Source organism: Scleropages formosus, chromosome 19, assembly GCF_900964775.1.
Source record: "Scleropages formosus chromosome 19, fSclFor1.1, whole genome shotgun sequence".
Classification (NCBI taxonomy): domain Eukaryota; kingdom Metazoa; phylum Chordata; class Actinopteri; order Osteoglossiformes; family Osteoglossidae; genus Scleropages; species Scleropages formosus.
The window spans coordinates 21883261-21903051 of NC_041824.1; the positions used below are offsets into that span (position 1 = coordinate 21883261).

General features: G+C 46.6%; 1 protein-coding gene across 1 annotated transcript; it reads left to right on the forward strand.

Annotated features, from left to right (window-relative positions):
* Positions 1-457: 457 nt before the first annotated feature.
* tac3a (tachykinin precursor 3a) lies at positions 458-5485 on the forward strand. The gene is made up of 7 exons (XM_018760376.2): positions 458-710; positions 1468-1586; positions 1694-1793; positions 3149-3178; positions 3282-3335; positions 3987-4059; positions 5199-5485. The coding sequence occupies exons 2-7, from the start codon at positions 1485-1487 to the stop codon at positions 5215-5217; spliced, it is 378 nt and encodes a 125-aa protein (XP_018615892.1). The 5' UTR covers positions 458-710; positions 1468-1484; the 3' UTR covers positions 5218-5485.
* Positions 5486-19791: the final 14306 nt, after the last annotated feature.

A 19791-nucleotide genomic window follows, 5' to 3' on the forward strand; every position in this document is an offset into this window, starting at 1 on the left:
TACATGTTCTCCCCGTGCCTGCGTGGGTGTCCTTTGAGTGCTCTGGTTTCCTCCAACAGTCCAACGACATGCTTTTTCAGGTAGACTGGTGACTGTAAATTCACCATACTCTGTGTGTGTGAGAGAGAGAGAAAGTGTTTCACGGGCATGGATGAGTGGCTCAGTGCAAGAATAAGGTGTGGGCTGACAACACTATACAGGGTTCATTGGAAGTCCTTTGGAGAAAAGTGTCAGCTTAATTAATAAACATTTACAGTGACTGGCTAGTTATGACCACCATAATTTATGGCATAAATCATAAATAGTTTTTTTTGCCCATTGGTAAGACACACAGTTCCCGTTGCTGACCGTGAGGACTTTGGGACACTACATTACTTTATAAATAACTCCTTATATTTGTTTGTGATAACAAAGACGCATTTCCTCCTAGGTGTCACAATGTCGTCAGCAACATCTCGTTACAAAGTAATGTATTTCTAAGGAAAACAAAAATCGATTAACATTTGAAACCACGCCCCACGTGCTGCATCTGATTGGAGCTGCGCGGATTTCCCGCCATAATTTAGCGACGAGTCGTGGACGCTTCCGAGCGCAGCTCAATGTTCTTCAAGACCCGAGAAGACTAGAGCTCTTCATCCAGCGATCGGGGAAGGAGACACCAGAGTCCCGTCGAGCTCCGCATCCGCGCTCTTGCAGCGTCTTCACCACAGGTAACGCCCTTAGTTACTGTGTTATTGCGGTAATTGTCCGTTACCGCACGTAAACTTCTGCTTTATACTCAGCTGAGTTGCGTCTTGTGTTGAATTAACTTAATTCAACAGCTGAGTCTTTTTGGATAAATCATGACACCTGTCATTTTAATGATAGTTATTAATTTCCTAAAACTATGTACATTCTGGAAGGCATCGACAGTAAAACTCTTTGGTTTCACAGCAGGTGTGAAACAAAAAATACTCTTTCAGAAATCTCAAGAAATTTATTTTTAAGCGAAAATCTTTTTAATTCTTTTTTTTTTTTTTTTTTTTTTTTACTTTAAGCGTATTTAAAATCTTATGGAGGTGATGGAGATACTGGACGAATACACAGCATTAGAAACAAATCCTCTGATTTTGTTTTTTTTTTTTTTTGTTTTTGCCCCATTCGTTCGTACAATCTGTTTTATTATTCATTTATTGATAACAACGTTTTCAGTTACCTCGCAGGTTAGGAACTTGAACTTGATCCACATCTATATATTATATAATATATAATATGAGAGAGAGCGAGTTTTTCATTTCATTATTAGGTTTTTCACACACAGGCTCAGGGAACAGGGAAGTGTACGAATTTTCTCACATCTAGTATTTTCTCAGCTACATCGTGCCCTCCCGCTACAAAACGCACTTTTCTGATCACCCCCCCTCCCCAACCCCTATCTGTTGCCCCCTGATACGCGGCTCTGATCTGGATGGATGCCGGCGCGCGCAGGACGGCTCGAGGAGACCATGAGGAGCGCACTGCTCTTGGCCCTTCTCTCCCTCATGATGACCCTCCGATCGTGTCGGTCCAGCTGCGACGAGCAGGAGAACTACAGATCAGAGCTGGAGGTGAGCAGGAATTTGCTGTCTGCGTAGTAAGTAGCGATGGGGCTGCACAGCTGCCTGCTGCGGTTGAAATACTCGCGTATTTTAAACGGCTTTTACGTCGTTTGCAGAAAAGTGCGACTTTTGCGGACGTTCCCGGCGACCGTGTGAAGCGGTACAGCGACATCGACTACGACAGCTTCGTGGGGCTCATGGGGAGAAGAAGCGCTGGTGAGAGAGTGTGTTTTGTGCTTGGGGTTCGTAGGGACCCAATTTATCCAAATTTTCTCCAAAGCAACGTACGTCTCGGAGAAAATACAATGTGTTCATTACAACATCAGGAGAAAGAGAGACATAGTTGCCGATGAGTGATTCTTAAGTGCAGTTAGTTTGTCTCTTTCCACCATTATAAACCAATGTTCATCACACACAGTTAGCTGCATAAAACTTTATCCGAATATTGACGATTGCAAATCACCTTCCTAGTAATAATTCTTTTTTGAGATATATATAAACATTTACATTACATTACAGGAGTAGCTGCGTAAGGGATTGATCCAGGCATGATCTGAAAGTTACAATGCATGAACATTCACACATTACATGAATTTAGGAGATGATGGACGAAGTGAGTCTGGAAGAGGTGAGTTTTCAGACCCTTTTTAAGTGTGGACAGAGAATCAGCAGTTCTGAATGAGAGGAGGAGGTCGTTCCACCACAGCGGAGCCAGAACCGAGAACCTCCGCGCTTTACCTTTCGTGCGCAGGACCACCAAGCGGGCAGATGCGGAAGAGCGTAGCAGTCTGGCTGGGGTGTAGTGGATGATGAAGTCTTGTAAATAGCTGGGAGCAGTTCTGTTGATGCATTTGAAGGCAATAACCAGGGTCTTAAATTTGATCCAGGCAGCTATAGGAAGCCAATGAATTGAAACGAGTAGAAGAAATACATGGGAACACTTCGGCAAGTGAAACACAACTCGGGCAGCAGCGTTCTGATACGATAGGATAGGATATGACAGGGAATTAGTTCCTTCGCGGGGACAGCGACACCTCTGCACACTGCATGCTGCAGTCCTCCTCGTCGCACACAAACTCGTTTTGTCACCAGTAAAATTGTATTATACAGTTTTCATATTGAAACATTTGGGATCCGGCAGGGGGCGGGGAAAGCGCTGGTGCCACAGTTCCTTGAGGTGCGTGTTCGGGCATTGGTTCGAATCCAGGTTTGCCTTGTTCTCCCAGTCTTCATCAGCCATGTGAGGAAGAAAGCAACTGCAAACTGATTTTATACACTAATGACTTCATACCATGAAAACCCATAGTTGTCGCCATGAGTCTGACTCCTCCGAACTTACTGCACCCTTAATACCACTTTATTAATATTACATTTTAGGGAGTGCTGTTATTGTTATGCAACATTGGGATTGTGTATGTAGAAGCTGAAGGATGCAGGTTCAAGATACTCTTCAGCAAAATATTTACCGGTCAAAACTCCCAGGTGCATCAATAAGGCAAAGTGTACTTTAGACAAACGCAAAATCTAAGGAACAAATTAATTACTGTTTCATTTCTCATCTTCTTTTCCAGGCGCAAATAACTCACCGTCTTCATTTAAAAGTAAGCCGAGTAGCTATATTTCATTTGTAATTTATAACAAAAATATGTGCAATATTTTAGTAGGAGGTGTGTAAATGAATTCTGCACATTTATACTTTTGCAGGGGATATGCATGATGTCTTTGTGGGACTTATGGGTCGCAGGAGTTCACAAACCGGTGGGTGTCCTAGGATCAAGCATCTCATATTTGTAGGGGCATAAAGTAGTTTTGCATCTACCATTATTATAGTCTTCTTGTCAACCCGTAGGAGAACTTTGTTCAGATTTAAACGCTAAATTATTAACAAAATGTCCTATGATGCTCAGCTTGAACAATACTGCAAGCATAGACAAAGTGGGAATTTTACTGTTTATCCTAGACGGTCGTCTTTATCATTCACTGACTTCCCACCTTGGCAGCCCTATACTGTATGTGTCTATGGTAATGTACCTCTGTAGAAGTGTGGATTTGAGTGGCAACTTGGACCTGTCCATTTTTGGAGGTTTAAGGGTAAGGGTAAGCATGTTCTTGTGGTGGATGAATTATTATGATTACTTTTCCAAAATCAGTGCTTTCAAGAGGATTTCCACCAGCAAATCTAACAGAGGGAGTGGGTGGCTGTGTCCACCCAGTGTTTAAGCAACCCTGGTTTTTGTGTGTAACTCAGATTATTATAAGCATTATGGCTACAATTATTTCTGTTGCCTGAAACAGATAATCCTGAAATTTAATGTCATGGAAAAGGAGTTTATAGCTAATGGAAGTGATAGAGGGATTTTGTGGTGTGCAGGTGCTCTGTTTACCTGTGCTTTGTGTGTGTGCTTGCAGATGAGGCCCGTCCCTGGAGGAAGGAGAACGCTGAGAGGAGACCAGGTATTTTCTTTAACAAGTGCAAACTGAGGTGAGTTGCTTTTTTCTGGGCTGACAGTAACCACTATGAACCTTTCAATATGAATCCTATATATATAAATACACACACACACACATTTTCGGAACCGCTTGTCCCATACGGGGTCGCGGGGGACCGGAGCCTACCCGGCAACACAGGGCGTAAGGCCGGAGGGGGAGGGGACACACCCAGGACGGGACGCCAGTCTGTCGCAAGGCACCCCAAGCAGGATTCGAACCCCAGACCCACCAGAGAGCAGGACCCGGTCCAACCCACCGCGCCCCCTCACACACACACACACACACACACACACTTACTTTCAGAACCGCTTGTCCCATACGGGGTCACGGGGAACCGGAGCCTACCCGGTAACACAGGGCGTAAGGCCGGAGGGGGAGGGAACACACCCAGGACAGGGCACCAGTCCGTCACAAGGCACCGCAAGTGAGACTTGAACCCCAGAACCACCGGAGAGTAGGACCCGGTCCAACCCACCACGCCACCATGCCCCCTCTTTAAATATTTTGTGTGTGTGTGTGTGTGTGTGTGTGTGTGTGTGTGTGTATGTATATATATATATATATATATATATATATATATATATATATATATATATATATATATATATATATTTTTTTTTTAAGTACTGTTCACTGAAATACTTGACAGAAGCTGAAGGCTGCATGTCATAGTGGATGACACCTGCCTATATGAACTGAGACATCAGCTTATTAGCGTCTAGTAACGATGTTAGAAGTAGCTGTTTAAGTTGACGTAAAAGTCTTTTTTTAAATCTAGAATTGCTCAGGAGGGGCTGGGCAGCCACTGGCACTTGGATCCCCAGAAGCATTTCAACTCCCTTGCCTTTCGGCTGGAAGTTTTTTTTTTTTTTTTTTTTGTTCCTTTCCTCTGTGGCCATTTGGCTTACTTATAACTTTAATAATTTATGTAGTTATTGTAGAAATTTTATGAATAGTCAAACTATTATTTGTATGATGTCTCTGATCCTTTGGTCAGGGCTCCATGTCACCATGTGAGAAGAGCACTTTATAAAGATGAATTGAATTGAATTTAATTGAAAATCCTACTTTGGCTCAGTTCTGTTGTGAAACCCATTCCACAGGTGACTGGTGCATATCTCTCTGTTGCAGGTTTCGTCGAGGAATATAGCACGGACTTTGCTTTCAAGCTTATCTAAAACTCTTAGTGCTGTTTAATGTACTCACTTTTTTGTTCCAGATTTTTCCCTGAAAGACATAGAAAACTTGGTACACAATATAAAAGCTTTGCTTTTGCCGATGACAAACTGGTTGAAGGTCTGAGACCCAACCTGGTTCTCTATAAAGACATACAAATGACCCTTCATGAAACCTTCAGAGCAATATTTGTATTTCTTCTTTTGAGATTGTCAATGTTTTATTCTTTTGTAAATAAAAATTAGCTGTTTAATTCATCTTTGTGACTTACTACAAGCTGGCATCATGTTCATGTTGTGTCCTGTTTTGTGTCAGCTCTTCCCTTTAACTGATTCTGTATTATCACACCATGACTAATACATGGATGTATGAACATCTTCCTAATTCGTATAAATTGCCATCATTTTGACACTTTTTCAAAAGAGAATATCACTGGGCTTAAATTAAACACTTAGGCTTGCACAATTCAGTTGTGGATGTTTTGCAGTTTTCATTTTGAAGGGTTTAAAAGTAAATTTGATTGCAGTATTCTGACCTGTAAATTGCAAACAAACAAATCCAAAACTTCTGACATTACTCTGCAATACCATTCGGAACTGGAAAAACTACAAGCTTCACACCAAGAATAAGAGCACTGGTGGCAGTGATTTCAAAATATGGAGCATTTTCCATTATCCCTGCATATGACTTTATGTCATTGGTAATGGGGCAACTCAGCAGCATTCAGTAAACCTGCTTTGTGTAGAGGCTTGATAGTATCATATTGCTTTTGCTGTGTGTCTCTTGCATGTTTGTGTAAATTTCTAAAAATAGAATATATGTAAATTTGTCATTGGTGTAAGTATTTTAAATCAAAATAAGTGTTGAAAATATAACTAAAATCTCCAGTTTCTGCATTAATTTGTGAACATAAGCCATGGTGAACTGACAGATCTCTTTGTAAATGGAACTAGACAAGTAGTTATCAGTCCTAGTCTCGCTGGAACCTGTGATGCTGGTTGATGTACAGATTCAAGATTTCTTTTTTAAATAATACCGTATTTTGGGGGAAATCTGTAAAACTTTGGGTCATTTTACTGCCATCCAGTGGCTAAACTGAAAAGGGAGCTGGGCTTTCCCTGGAAAACATGATAGTGCAGCAGGTAGGGTGAATGGCTCACAGCCTCTGGGCTATGCGACTGCACAGATGTGCAGTTCCCACTTGTGCAGAATGTGCATATTCATCTATTTCCTTGTCTGTGCATGGGTTTCCTCTCACCGGGCCATCAGATATATTGATGGCTATATTACCTGTTCTGTGTGTGTGTGTGAGATGGACTGATGTGCTGTTCACAGAGTGCTAGAAGGACAAAGACCTCTCCTAATTAAAACCCTTTGGGAGTTAGTGTTCACAGGCCAGGATGCCTGAATGGGCAACACACACTAAAGCACATCCATGATCCCATACTGTTCCCAAGCACTCTATGTTTATTGAAGGTCCAGTCTAGTCCCATCATTTATGCGTGCCTTCTCAGTCTGTGTGAGTGCCTTCCAGCTCTGTGCGTATGAGTCTCACACTAAACAGGTACAGAACCCATCGTTCTGGTCTGGGGGGGACAAGACATTGAAGACTCCAGTGATCCACCAACAGTTTCTAACTCTCTACTCAAAGAAGAACAGATCATGTGATGTGCATAATTTCCTCATCTACTTGATCAGTCGGGACTTACTGGCATCCTGTCCTGGCAGCAAGTCATTCAGTCGAGAACCTATCCCTGAATGGCTGTGTGTAAGGCTAGGAGGGGTACATCGTGGATGGGACAACAGTCCATCGCAGTTAGCCACATGCACACACTGATCAGTTTACACAGGATGGCCAATGTAGGGACAGCTGGTAGTGTAGTGGTTAGAGTTGCTGCCTTTGGACCAAAATATACTTACTGTAATATACTTACTACTATAGTAAAAATTACCCAGCTGTATAAATGGGTAAATCATTCTAAGCTCAACAATGTAAGCTGCTTAGCAATAAAGCATCGTCTAAATATGTAAATTTAGCATTGCCAATCTGACGGAACTGTCTTTGCAGCGTGAGAGGACATGCATACAGATGTGGAGAAAAAAACTCCATGCAGACTGAAGACAGATTCAAACCTATACCCAAGCACCCCAGGTGCTATATGAGGTGGTAATGCCACCCACTGCCCATCACTACCATTCCACTAGTGAAGTGTTCAGACACATAGACCCGCAGGATGGCTATGCCATACACAAGAGAAATTCTGCAGACTACAGGGACATGTTTCACCCTCATGTGAACCTATCAGGATGTAATGATAAAACTCTACCCATATTCTAAAAATGACATTTAATTAAATTAACAATGAGTAAGGAGGAAAACATTTATTTATATTATTTCTGGATGCACATGTTCAGTATTTTAGTTCAAAAGAGTTTATGACTATACATAGGAATTATTATATCACTTATTAAAAATTAAATCATCTTTTTACATGAAAGAATATAAGACAACTATTTATTATACGAAATGTGACAAAATCATTTCAGACTGATTCCAGGCAAAAACTGACAGGTGACTTTTTTTCGCCGCTCAATCAAAGTTCTATGACGCACATGTGCGGCGCTATTAGGCTGAACAGCTGCGAACCGCCCGCACGGTACAAACCTCCTGCGTGTAGGAGTAGGAGCGGTAAAATTGAATTTCGGTAGTGTTACTCCAGCAAAGTCCAGCGCAAGAGGATACAGTGGTCAGGTGGGTAAAATCAGTGTTCTTTACCTAAATTTCACTACCGTCCCCTTAGTGCAAGTTTGTTAAAGTTGAGGACGTACGCGTCGTTTTATCATCATGAGAAACAATAGCAGATATGTTAGCTGAAGTTACTGCAACTGCTAGCTATTTTAAAAAAAAAAAAAAAAATTACCACAAATGTTGGGACGTGCTTAGATTGAGTCTGTCACTTTTTTGTAAGTAGCTATTCAGTTTAAAAATGTAACGACCCGTGTGAATCTGTGTTTAAGTGGGGAAAAATGATTGTAAATAGTTGCATTCTGGGTGAAATATGATTTAGGTGTCCAACCACTAGAGCGACTTACGGAGAAAATAATGAGGTAAAGGTGTTTGCTAGTGGGAAAGAGGGGGAGAGGAAAAAAAAAAAAAAAAGAAGCCTGGGGTTGCCAACTAGGCTGGAAAGGCTAGTTTGAGGTGCGGGTCTTTAAGGAAATGGGGTCCTCGGACTGACAGCATCATGTCCTGTGTGTCGGTGTTCTAATAGAACGTTAATTCTGAACGCTATCTGTGCGTCCTTCTCGCCCCATCCAAAATCCAGAGCGCTGTGCGCCATAATGGTTTCTTCAAAGGTGTGTTTGTTTAAACTAGAGTTTGTAAGTAACCCCAATTTATGTTTAAAACTTACCTTCCTTGAATGCCTTTGTCAATGCAAACTTAATTTGTTGTAATCAAAGGGGGACTTTTACTTTAACACAGTCTCGTTTTCTCAAGTTACATACTTTTAGAACAAAAGGAATTTTAATATAAAGATTTTGCAGCCCTCCAAACAGGCAAACGGTCTGTATGTAATGTATTGTTGTGAATGTTTTAATTTATTCACAGATCAGAATAGATCACCAGCCCACCAAAGGTGTCTGGTTCCATACACTGTCCAACTCAACAGGTGGTAATTTCTCCAGTCATCACTTCTGATTATTAAAATCTTAAATGAATCCTAAAGACTGACATGCAATAAGAAAATCTAAAAACAATAAAACCCACTAATATAAAGACTGCATGACAGAACCTTTAAAACACTAAAAACATAAATAATTAAAAGGAACTTACCCAGTAACATTCACCACTCAAGAGGGGCAGTCCCCTGTCGTGTTCCCATACACCTTACCTACCATTCTTGGGTGTTTGCCTTTTCATACCATGTCTCCCCATCAACATTTCAGTAGAACAGGTGAATCATATTTACATATGCAAAATTTAAACATCCACACAACAAACTAATCTACAGTACCCACACACGTACATGCAGTTTCTGAACCGCTTGTCCCATATGGGGTGGCGGGGAACCGGAGCCTACCTGGCAACTCAGGGCGTAAGGCTGGAGGGGGAGTGGACACACCCAGGACAGGATGCCAGTCTGCCGCAAGACACCCCAAGCAGGACTTGACCCCCAGACCCACTGGAGAGCAGGACCTGGTCCAACCCACCGCACCCCCACATCTACAGTACACTAAACATAAAATATACACACACACACACACACACACACACACACACACACACACACACACATCTTCAGAACCGCTTGTCCCATATGGGGTCACGGGGAACCGGAGCCTACCCGGCAACACAGGGCGGAAGGCCGGAGGGGGAGGGGACACACCCAGGACGGGACGCCAGTCCGTCGCAAGGCACCCCAAGCGGGACTCGAACCCCAGACCCACCGGACAGCAGGACTGTGGTCCAACCCACTGCGCCACTGCACCCCCTAAACATAAAATAAACTGATTAATATAAACACACCACACGTAGTCATTTACAAGTTACTACTTAAAAGTGCACTAAGTGCTATAAATCTTAAAAATGTGCAAATGAAATAGTGTGCCATAAAGGATTAAAAACCCTACACATAACACTTACATTCAGCAAAAATAGGGGTTGCCATATTTTGTAAGTGCAAAAGGACATGTTATTTATCCAAGGATGGAGAATCTGCCACAAACCTGTGAGGTTACAGCCAAAAGAGGCCCCTCCACCTAAGTAACCCCATTGAGTGATATCTTTCTCCATCCTAAACGTTAGGTCAGCCCGGATTTTATGATGCGCACCCTGGACGCCCAAATCTATCCCTGTCAGACCAGCTGGGTTCTTGCGTTCCAAAACATTTGCTTGGCTGTGCTGATCACCAGCCGCATCCAGGCGGCTGCTGCCTTCTGAACGCCAGGGTCCTATCCCCTCAAGAATTTGTCGTACATCAAAACCATCTGTGACTCGATCTTCCTGCACAGGCGAGTCGCCAAACGCCAGATCTCCCACCACACCTGTCTGCAGTCCCAAAAGGCATGAGAGAGAGGCTGTGAGTTTTACTCTTGCCACACTGGAGTGTCTTCCACTCGTCTCCTTTTCTTATCCGTATGAGATTATACGCACTGCGCAGATCTAGTTTAGTGAACCATTGGGCGTGACGGACTTGTTCTAAAGCCACAGTGATCAAGGGCATGGGGTCCGGATACCTTATTGTGATGCTGTTCAAGCCTTGGTAGTCTATACAGGGACGGAGTCCCCCATCCTTTTTTGCGATTTTAAAAAATAAAAAAAAAAAAAAAAAAAAAAAACCCCCGGCGGATGTGGAAGGATGTATTATACCAGATGCGAGGGCTTCAGAAATCTACTGCTGTAGAGCCTGGAGTTCAGGGCGTGACAAGGGATAGATTCGGCTACGCGGTGGTGTGGTACCTGGAAGGAGGTCGATGGCACAGTCCCCAGGTCGATGAGGCGGTAGCTCAGCTGCCTGGGTCGTACTGAACACCTCTGCCAGGTTCAGATATTCCAGAGGGATGAGAGTCTGTTGCTGGTTATTGGCCCCTTCGATGGGAGTGGCACTGCATGGCAACTTCAGGCAGGTTCTCTCACACTGGGATCCCCAGGAAACCAATTCCCCAGAACTCCAGAAAAACACTGGGTCATGACGAGACAACCAGGGAAAACCAAGAATGACAGGGACATCTGGCGAGGTTATTAGGTACAATTGGGTAGTCTCCTGGTGACAAACCCCCACGGTGACCTGCAATGGTCCGGTCTGACAATCCATATATCCCCCTTCTAATGGCTGTCCATCCAGGGCATTAATTCTCAGATGCGTCTGGCACTGCATTTGCGGGATCTTATGCAATTTAGTGAATGTGGCATCCATAAAACTTCCTGCCGCTCCGGAGTTAACCAAAGCCTGAGCCACCACTTCCCCCGTGCCCCAGGATATTACAATGGGTACTGTGAGACTGTTGCAGTGGAGAGTACCACTCACCTGGTGACCTGGTCGCACAGGGCATTGAAGTCGGAGATGACCCGGGGTCCCGCAGTACAGGCAGAGCTGTCCCTGTATCCTCCTCTGGCGTTCCGCTGGGGTAAGCCGGCCATGTCCTAACTGCATCGGCTCCGAATCCCCTCGGCTGGGGCTGTCTCTCTCCGGGGGCTATCTGGTCCGGGCGTGCTGATCCCGCACAGCATTGTCTAGTGCAACGGCTGTCTCGATAAACCGGTCCAAGGTCCACTTTTCTCCTTGGAAAGCCAACTCCTTGCGGATGCGCATATTCAGCCCCCGCCTAAAACAGGCTAGTAACGCAGGACTGCCCCAGCCACTGCGTTCCGCTAACGTGCGGAATTCGATGGCGTAATCCGTCACGGGGCGGTCTCTTTGTCTGATGTCTAAAAGCTTATCGCTTGCCTGTTCATCGGCCAGGAGCAATCCAAAAACAGCAAGAAACCATGTCTTGAAATCATCACACGTACTGTGCATACACGACTCCCACACCGCCGTCGCCCAATCCAGTGCCCGGTCCGTGAGCAGTGATATCAGATAAGTGATACGGATGTGATCTGAACCGTACACCTGCGGCAAGCTGGCAAACAGAAGTTCACACTGCATGACAAACCCGGCGCAGCGGGTGGGGTTACCGTCATAGCGTGTCGGAGGTAACAGTCGTGGGTTCTGATGCGGCGGAAGAGGATTAGAGTGGGCGTCGCGTTGAACAGGCGCTGTGCGCTCAGGTGGCCGCGGCTGCTCGTCAGAGGCGAGTAGTCCCTGTGCCTTCAGGGAGCTTACCAAAGACTGGAAACCCTCAGTGAGTCCCGCGAGCGAGTGTTCAATCGCGCCTAATCACGCTCCCTGGGCGGAGAGGGCTCGCTGGAAACGTTCCTGTTCGGCTGGGTCCGTATTCGTGGCGGAACCTTCTGCCATGTTCCGTGTTCGGTTTAGCAAGGACGGACCCAAGTGCCAGACGAACAAGGCGTTTATTAGGGAAATCCAAAATACGTTGTCGCAGACAGGCAAAGGTCACTGTGGGGCATACGTTGTTCAGAGGGTTGATCCAAGAAGCGAAGTCGGTAGGGAGGGGGGCACGGAGTCGGTAAACCGGGAAGCCAAGTGGGTAGGCGGGTGAGCGAGGAGCGCAGGTGTCTCAGAGGCGAACAAGGTTCCACGTTAGACTTGGTTCTGTCGTTGCCTTTTATGTCCCCGGCCTGATTGGCTCCCAGGTGCAGCTCGTTGTGCCGGTCGTGCTGACGTGGCAACAGCTAAAATCCATACAAATTAAAAGAATAAACATAACAGGGAAATATACAAGGGGCTAGGATACACACACACACACGTTTTCAGAACCGCTTGTCCCATACGGGGTCATGGGGAACCAGAGCAGAACCCGGTAACACAGGGCGCAAGGCTGGAGGGGACACACCCAGAACAGGACGCCAGTCTGTCGCAAGGCACCCCAAGCGGGACTCGAACCCCAGACCCACCGGAGAGCAGGACTGCGGTCCAACCCACTGCGCCACCACACCCCCACGGCTAGGATACAAAAAAGTACAATATGTTTTAAAAAGATGCAGTCCCATAAAGCAGATGTCCATCTTCAGAGCTTCAAGCACATTTTTCCATGAGGCCTTTCCATCTGTCCTTTGCCTCGTGGTAGCCCCAGGCGATTACATCCCGCTTTATCCTAAACTTCAGTTCAGCTTGAATTTTCAAAAAAACACCATAGGCTCCCGTTTTCAACCCCTTTCAGACAAGGTTAATGCGTGAATTCTACAATTCCCTCTTTGTCAAACTCACAGTCAACCGTATCCTACCAGAGGCTGCTTTGTTTACCTTGGGGGACAGTCCCTTCATGATGTCATCAAAAGTCAACACCATCTTGCTGTCTAACTCCCCGTACAAGGGCTCGACTAGTGACCAGACTATCCCGGCATAACCGCAATCCGGTTATGATCGTTTCCGCACCTAAACACTGGGGTCGCGAGCAGTTGGGACGTCCGGTCAACCCGTACCTATAAAGTTTCTCCATTATGGGTAATCTTTCATGGAGGCACTGCCAGTTTAAATCTTGTAGCCTATTGTCGAGCCCCTTTGGCTGAATTTGGGCCCAAATGTCTTCCCCAAGGCCCAACATCACTCGCGTTCCCCTCCTCTCCAACAAAGCATTATATAACACTTTGTGCTTGAGGGGGGTACTTGCGTCAGTGTCTGCCGGAATGATCTTACTCCATTTCACCATCTATTTATAGTGGTCTGGCAGAGACTCGGCCTTTGGTCCAACATTAGACCACGAATTCACCAAATGCCGCAATGGGAAAGACAGCCAGAGGTGAACAAAATGCTGGTGTGGGTGTTCCAGGGGAGCTGCTAGACGGAAGCAGTGGTGCACAAAAAAAAAAAAAAAACGCGATCAAATTTTAAAGGGAAATCAGGGACCCCCCTTTCACCCCTCCCCTTCCCTAGGTACATCACCTCCTGCCTCACAAACTCATGCTTCTCACCCCATACCAAGCCAAACATGTCTTTGACAAAGCCTTTTCTTAAATTGGGAGGCATGGGGTAGACGTGAGCCAAGTAGAGTAAGGTCAGGAAAACGTCAGTGTAACAAAAAGGGTCGAGATGATCACGTGGAGTACTTGAGAGAAGGGGTTTTATTCAAGGACAGGTGTGTCAGTGGACAAAGGGACGGGGGAAAAGGAAGCACAGGGAACTGGTGTCTGGAGGGGGTGCTCAGGATGAGGGCTCGGGGATGCGTGCAGGCTCGTGTTCTCTGACGCCTCGGCGTCGTCTCCGGCATCAGTTTCTTATGCTCTCTCTCCTTCACTGGTCCGACCGAGGGGAAGAAATCGAGGTCTTGATTGGACTCAGGTGCTGTTGTTCCATCCCGGGCTCCACCCCCCTCCTTCAGCCCACCCCAGCGTTTCACATCCAACTTTCAAAATTAATACATTACCCAGGAAGCACAGGGACCTTGCCTTCCACAGCCCCATCTTACGCCTAGCTATCGCAAGACGCTCCATCCAGTTGACCCGGGCCGCTCCTTCTGAAAGAAAACCCAAACCCAGCACTCTGAGGGGGCCACTACAAAGCGAGAGACCACCAAAGGTGTCTTTTCTAACCCCCCAGAATCCGAAGTACTTTACCTCTGTCTTTCCGAGGTTGAATGCTGAACCCGAGGCCCTACTGAACGTCTGAGTCAGGTACAGCGCTTGAGCAAGCGAGTGGTTGGAATACGCAAACAGGACTGTGTCGTCTGCATACTGAGCCAACTTAACAGTCCTATCCCCCCCTCCCGGAATGAGCAACCCATCTATTCCTGGGTGGGCCCGAATTGCTGCCGCCAGCGGCTCCACATACAAAACATAGAGAAGGGGAGACAACGGACACCCCTGTCTCAGGGCCATAACCTTCCTCAGACGCTCGATAAGGATTTTAGCTATTAACTTTGCATCGACACAGAGCATAGTCAGGGGCCTCCAGTTGCTCAGATCAGCTTTATCACCTTTCTTATGCCACAAGGACAAAACCCCCGACCTCATGCTCTCCGTTAACTTACCTTGGGCCGACACTTCTTCCACAACCTCGAGGAAGACAGGGCCCAGGACATCCCAAAATGTGGAATAAAATTTCTCAGTCCAAACCTGAGACTTTCCTCTGATTCATTCTGGAGAGCGCCTCAGACAGTTCCCACAGAGTGATGGATGCCTCTAAGCGAGCGTGGGAATCATCCGGGAGGGTCGCCTGCAAATGCTGTTAAAAAGGTCCCCTGTGACGAGGTCAGTTTCCCTTACTTTAAAAAGATTTTTATAAAGCTCTGTAGCAATCTCAGTCATCTGGGCCATATCCTTAACCAGCTCTCCTTGCCTAGTTCTCAAAAAAGTAAAACCCATATCGTGCTGAAAATCTCTCACTTTTTTAAAGAAAAAAGAGGAACATTTTTCATCTTCCTCCAATTCTCTTATTCGGGCTGTTGCAAGGAGAGCACTAGCTTGCTGGTCATATAGTCGCCTTAATTCCGCCTTTAGTGCTGCTTCTCTCACTAGTACTATCGCTGCTCTTTTCAAAACATTCTTCAGTCCTCTGACATTTAAAACTAAAATTTTAAAATCAGCCATAAAAGGGAACAAAGTAGAATAAATTAACCAACCATAAGAACAATAAAACCTTGTTAAAATTCATTAAAACTAATTTAAAACAAGTTCATTCCCCTCTTGACATTTCTATTATACTTTCAAAATCCACAGCAACATATGTCTGCTCATTAACATCCTCATTCTGATCTGAGTAAAGAGGGGAACTCATCATACTGTAGGGGGGTGCGGCCACAACCGGCCAGTCCGTATGACTTCCATCCCCTACCAGCAAACATCAGTCTCGGTCCTCCTCTCCTCCTCCATCTTTGCTGCCAATTTTTCTTCATTCATACTCACCCCCTCCTCTCTTCTGCTCTTCTTATACCCTTTTGGAGTGGGGCCTTTGCTCCTCTTCCTATTTTTGTCTTTTGGGGTACCCTGGGCTTTGGTGGGTGAGGTCCCTGGCGTCACCAACAACATCAGGTGTCCCTTCTCTGCACCTGCTCCTCAGCAACATTGGGTTGGAAAAACATCCCTTTCTCCCTTCTCCCTGACACGGCATCGGCATAGGAGGGTTTCCTCTGGGAGCAGGTGTGGGCAAGATGGTCTTCCGCCCCGCAGATATTACACATGCGCAGACCTTTACAGTCTTTGGCCATGTGTCCTCTCTCCAGACAGTTGTTACACCGCATATTGGTGCACTCGGCTCCCGTATGCCCAAACCCCTGGCACACTCGACAGAAAGGTGGCTGGTTAGAGTAAAAAAGATAGCCCTTACTTGTACCCAAATTAAAAGTAGCGGGTGGGTGGCGAAACCCATCACATCCTTGTGAATCAGGGAGCAAATGGATCCAGAACTGTCTTTTCCCGTTCCAGAACCCAAGTTTGTCTCTCATGTCTTCATGGCCCGGCAAAACTTCAACATACCTTTGTAAAAATATGTTATCAACTCCGCCGAAATAAAAGGGTTAAAAACATGCACAGTTATTATGCGTTGATTAACCCAATGGTTCTCGATGTCAAAAGATTTCAATCCAGGATGATCAGCAAGGGTTCTGCAATTCTCAATCATCTTTTCAGAACAAAGTTCTGTGGTCAAAGTGACATCAAAGAACCTCTATGGATTGTTCTGTTGAATACAAATAACGTCTTCCACAGTAAGACCGAGGAGACCCAAAATTACCTCTCTTATAAAGGTAAGTCGGTCATGGAAGTCTCTGTCTTCCTCCTGAGGTCTCCAGTAAAATCAGGCTGTATTTTCAAAGGCCCTCCATCCGCTGTCCGCATTCCATTTGGCGGAAAGGAAATTTTGCCGGTGTCCATTGTTTTCACCAGTGGCCCATCTGCGTTCTTCAGGGGGGTGTCCATCAGAGGTTACTTTCCCGCAGATGGAATTCTCCTCGGCAAAAGTTTCATGTATGTACTAGCGTAAAACTAATAAAGGGTTCTAGAAAATAAAATCTCCAGTTCACCCCATGACAGCAGTGGTCATGCCACCTACTGGATACGCATTAGGATTCCCGGGCTATTCAAAGAAAATAAAATCTCTCCAGAGGATAGAGGATCACCCCATGCCAGTGGCGGACAAGCCACCTACTGGTCACACCCTAGGATCACCTCTATCCCCTCTAAGCTCTGCAGCAGCACCTCGTGGCAAGAAAGTGGAAAACGATCTTAGCCAAAAGGCTGGGAAGCAACACAAGTACCTTATCGCCCGGGGTGAAGTGACGTAACCGTGTACCCCTGTTGTATGCACGCGCTTACCTCTCCTGGGCTTGCTGTAGGTGCACCTGTGACAGGTGCCTGAGAGCGTTTAACCACTCTCTCAGGTTGAGGACATGTTGTGCTTTATTTTTACTGGGGCTGGGCCCTTCTTCCCACGCCTCCCTTACAAGGTGCAGGACCCCCCGGTGACGCCGGCCATACAATATTTCAAAGGGGGAAAACTCTGTGGAGGCCTGGGGCACCTCCTGCACTGCAAACAGGGGGTCTAATAGTTGGTCCCAGTGTCTGGGATCTTCTGCCATGGATTTTGCAATCGTTCTTTACAGTTCTATTAAACTGCTCCACCAGCCCATCCATTTGTGGGCGAAAAACACTGGTGTGAAGGGGCTGAACTCCCAACAGTTTATACAAATTCATAAGGGCACGTGACATGAACGTGGTGTCCTGGTCTGTGAGGCAAGCATTGAAAAAAAGCATTGGTGGTTCAGTGGTAGAGTTCTTGCTACACATGCGAGAGGCCTGGGTTCAATTCCCAGTTAGCGCAAGCCCTGGTCTGTGAGGATTTCTTTTGGGATGCCCACCCTTGTGAACTGCTTAAAAAGTGCCTCTGCCACCATGTGCACCGACATACTATTTATTTCGCAGGGGAACCGCCTCTGGGTACCGTGTGGCATAATCAACCACTACCAACACGAACCGAAAACCCCGCATGCTCCGCTCCAATGGGCCGACAAGGTCCATCCCCACCTGGTTGAACAGGGGGTCCACCAGGAGAAGTGGACACAGTGGCGCGCGGGCCAGCGGGTGGGTTCACTCGCTGACACTCTGCCGGCATGAACAATAAAAGGCCTTATCTTCTCAAAGGTGCAGTTACTGAAAAGTATTCCCATGCCTGTAGAGTGGATGCCACCTACGCTCCAATAGGACTCGCACTCCCTCCGTTTTTGAGAGAAGAGTGTCACATCCTGCTGGTCCCAGAGATAGAGTTCCTGCAAAAAACAGGTTGAAGGCATAGGACGAAGACTGGTAAAACAAAGCAGTTCTTTTTACTTTATTTTTAAGCCCCCTGAAGTTAAAATTTTAAAAACAGCCATTTGGGTACGTTTTTAAAGAAAAAAAAAAAAAAAAAAAAAAAACACGAAAATAAGGTTAAAAACCAGCCCTTATTTTTAATCCAGTAAACCTCCTCCCCAGAGGACACTGCTGCCGCTGCCTCACTAGCCCCTTTGGCAGATACGCCTCCAAGTTTGGCGTCGCCTGTCCTCCCTCGTACAACACGCGTAGACTCGGAGACGTCAACGGGGAACTGCGCAGGGCCCACACGACATCCATCTCTTGGGGAGGAGGGACGCTCTCGGCCTTCTTCTGAATTGGGCCTGGCCGGCAAGAGGCCCCCCTCTGATACCGTAGCTTCCCTTTCAGACTTTTTCTTTTTCTTCGGCGTTGAATCTTCCTTTTTCTGCTTCAGGATCTCCGCCAGGGTAGGGGCAGGGCTTGCTCTCAGCAGCTCTTCGGCTTTGCCAAGGCCTTCTCCAGTCCCCGCTGCCATCTCCACCGCTGTCTCCACCACATCGATTTTATTTTCCATCATTGTTAATTCCTGAAGACCCTCCTACTCAGATATCCCTGTTCCAGACAGAGGCGGGCCAGGTGGTCTTCACCGGTGCAAATACTGCAGCAGCGGGGGCCCTTGCAATCCCTGGCGAAATGTCCGGTCTCCAAGCAGTTCCTACATTTCATATTCTTACAAGCTTCCGCTGTATGCTCCTGACCCTGGCAGAGCCTGCAGAAGGGAGGCTGCTGGGGGTAAAAGAGATGAGCCCTATTGTTCTGCATGTTAAAATATGCCAGGGAATGATGGAGCCCGTCGGGGGCCTCAGGTGCACGTGAAACTGCCTGCGCCCGTTCCATATCCCGAACTCATCCCGGATATCCCTGTGGCCTGGTAGGAGGTCGACGTCACGCTGGAGAAAACCATGTACGGCCTCAGCGGGTACAAAGGGGTTGAAGACGTAGAAGGATAATCACCGTCCGTCTGTCCACCAAAGGTGCTCAGTCTTATATTGCTTCAACCCCCCCTCCTTCTCCTCCTTGCAGATTTCAACCACTTTCTGGTAGGTTTCGTGAGTGAGAACAGTGATGTCGACAAACCGCTGGGGTCTATTCCTTAGAATGCAGACAACTTGTGCGGCGGCCAGGCCCAACTTTCTGAAGATGACTTCCCTGATAAATCCAGCACGATCAGGGAAGTCCTCTGCTGCCTCCGTGCTTTGCCACTTGAAGTCAGCGGTGTGCTTCATCCTTGGAACCATACTACTGGTAGACTGCTCCTCCTCCTCCGAAGATCCTCCCAGGGTAGTAGAGCTCTTCTTCTCGGGCCTGGTGGCCTCTTCTGCAGGTGAGGCCATCATCGCTTCCACCCCTGCAATTGTTGTCTCCGCCATTGTCAACTCCGCTGCAACATTTGGGTTTGGCACTGCCGCCACCTCCATTGCTAATTCTCCTCCAGCCGGCATTGTCGTTGCGACTCCCTCAACAAGAGGTTCCGATATCCCTGGCGGTCCTTCTTTTGCGGGGAACTCTTCCGGGTAGGCGACTCTTCAGGGAGAGCAGCATAATGCTGCTTCCCTGGAGGAGACGGCCTCACCTGCTCGCCAGCAGTCGTCTTCGTCCTTGCTGCTGTCTTTTCTGACGAGGCCATCAACGTTGTCGTCT

Coding starts and splice junctions, on each gene's coding strand:
- tac3a (XM_018760376.2), top strand. CDS start 1,485: ATGAGGAGCGCACTGCTCTTGGCCCTTCTCTCCCTCATGATGACCCTC. Junction 1,794..3,148: donor CATGGGGAGAAGAAGCGCTG/GTGAGAGAGTGT, acceptor CTTCTTTTCCAG/GCGCAAATAACTCACCGTCT. Junction 3,179..3,281: donor CTCACCGTCTTCATTTAAAA/GTAAGCCGAGTA, acceptor ATACTTTTGCAG/GGGATATGCATGATGTCTTT.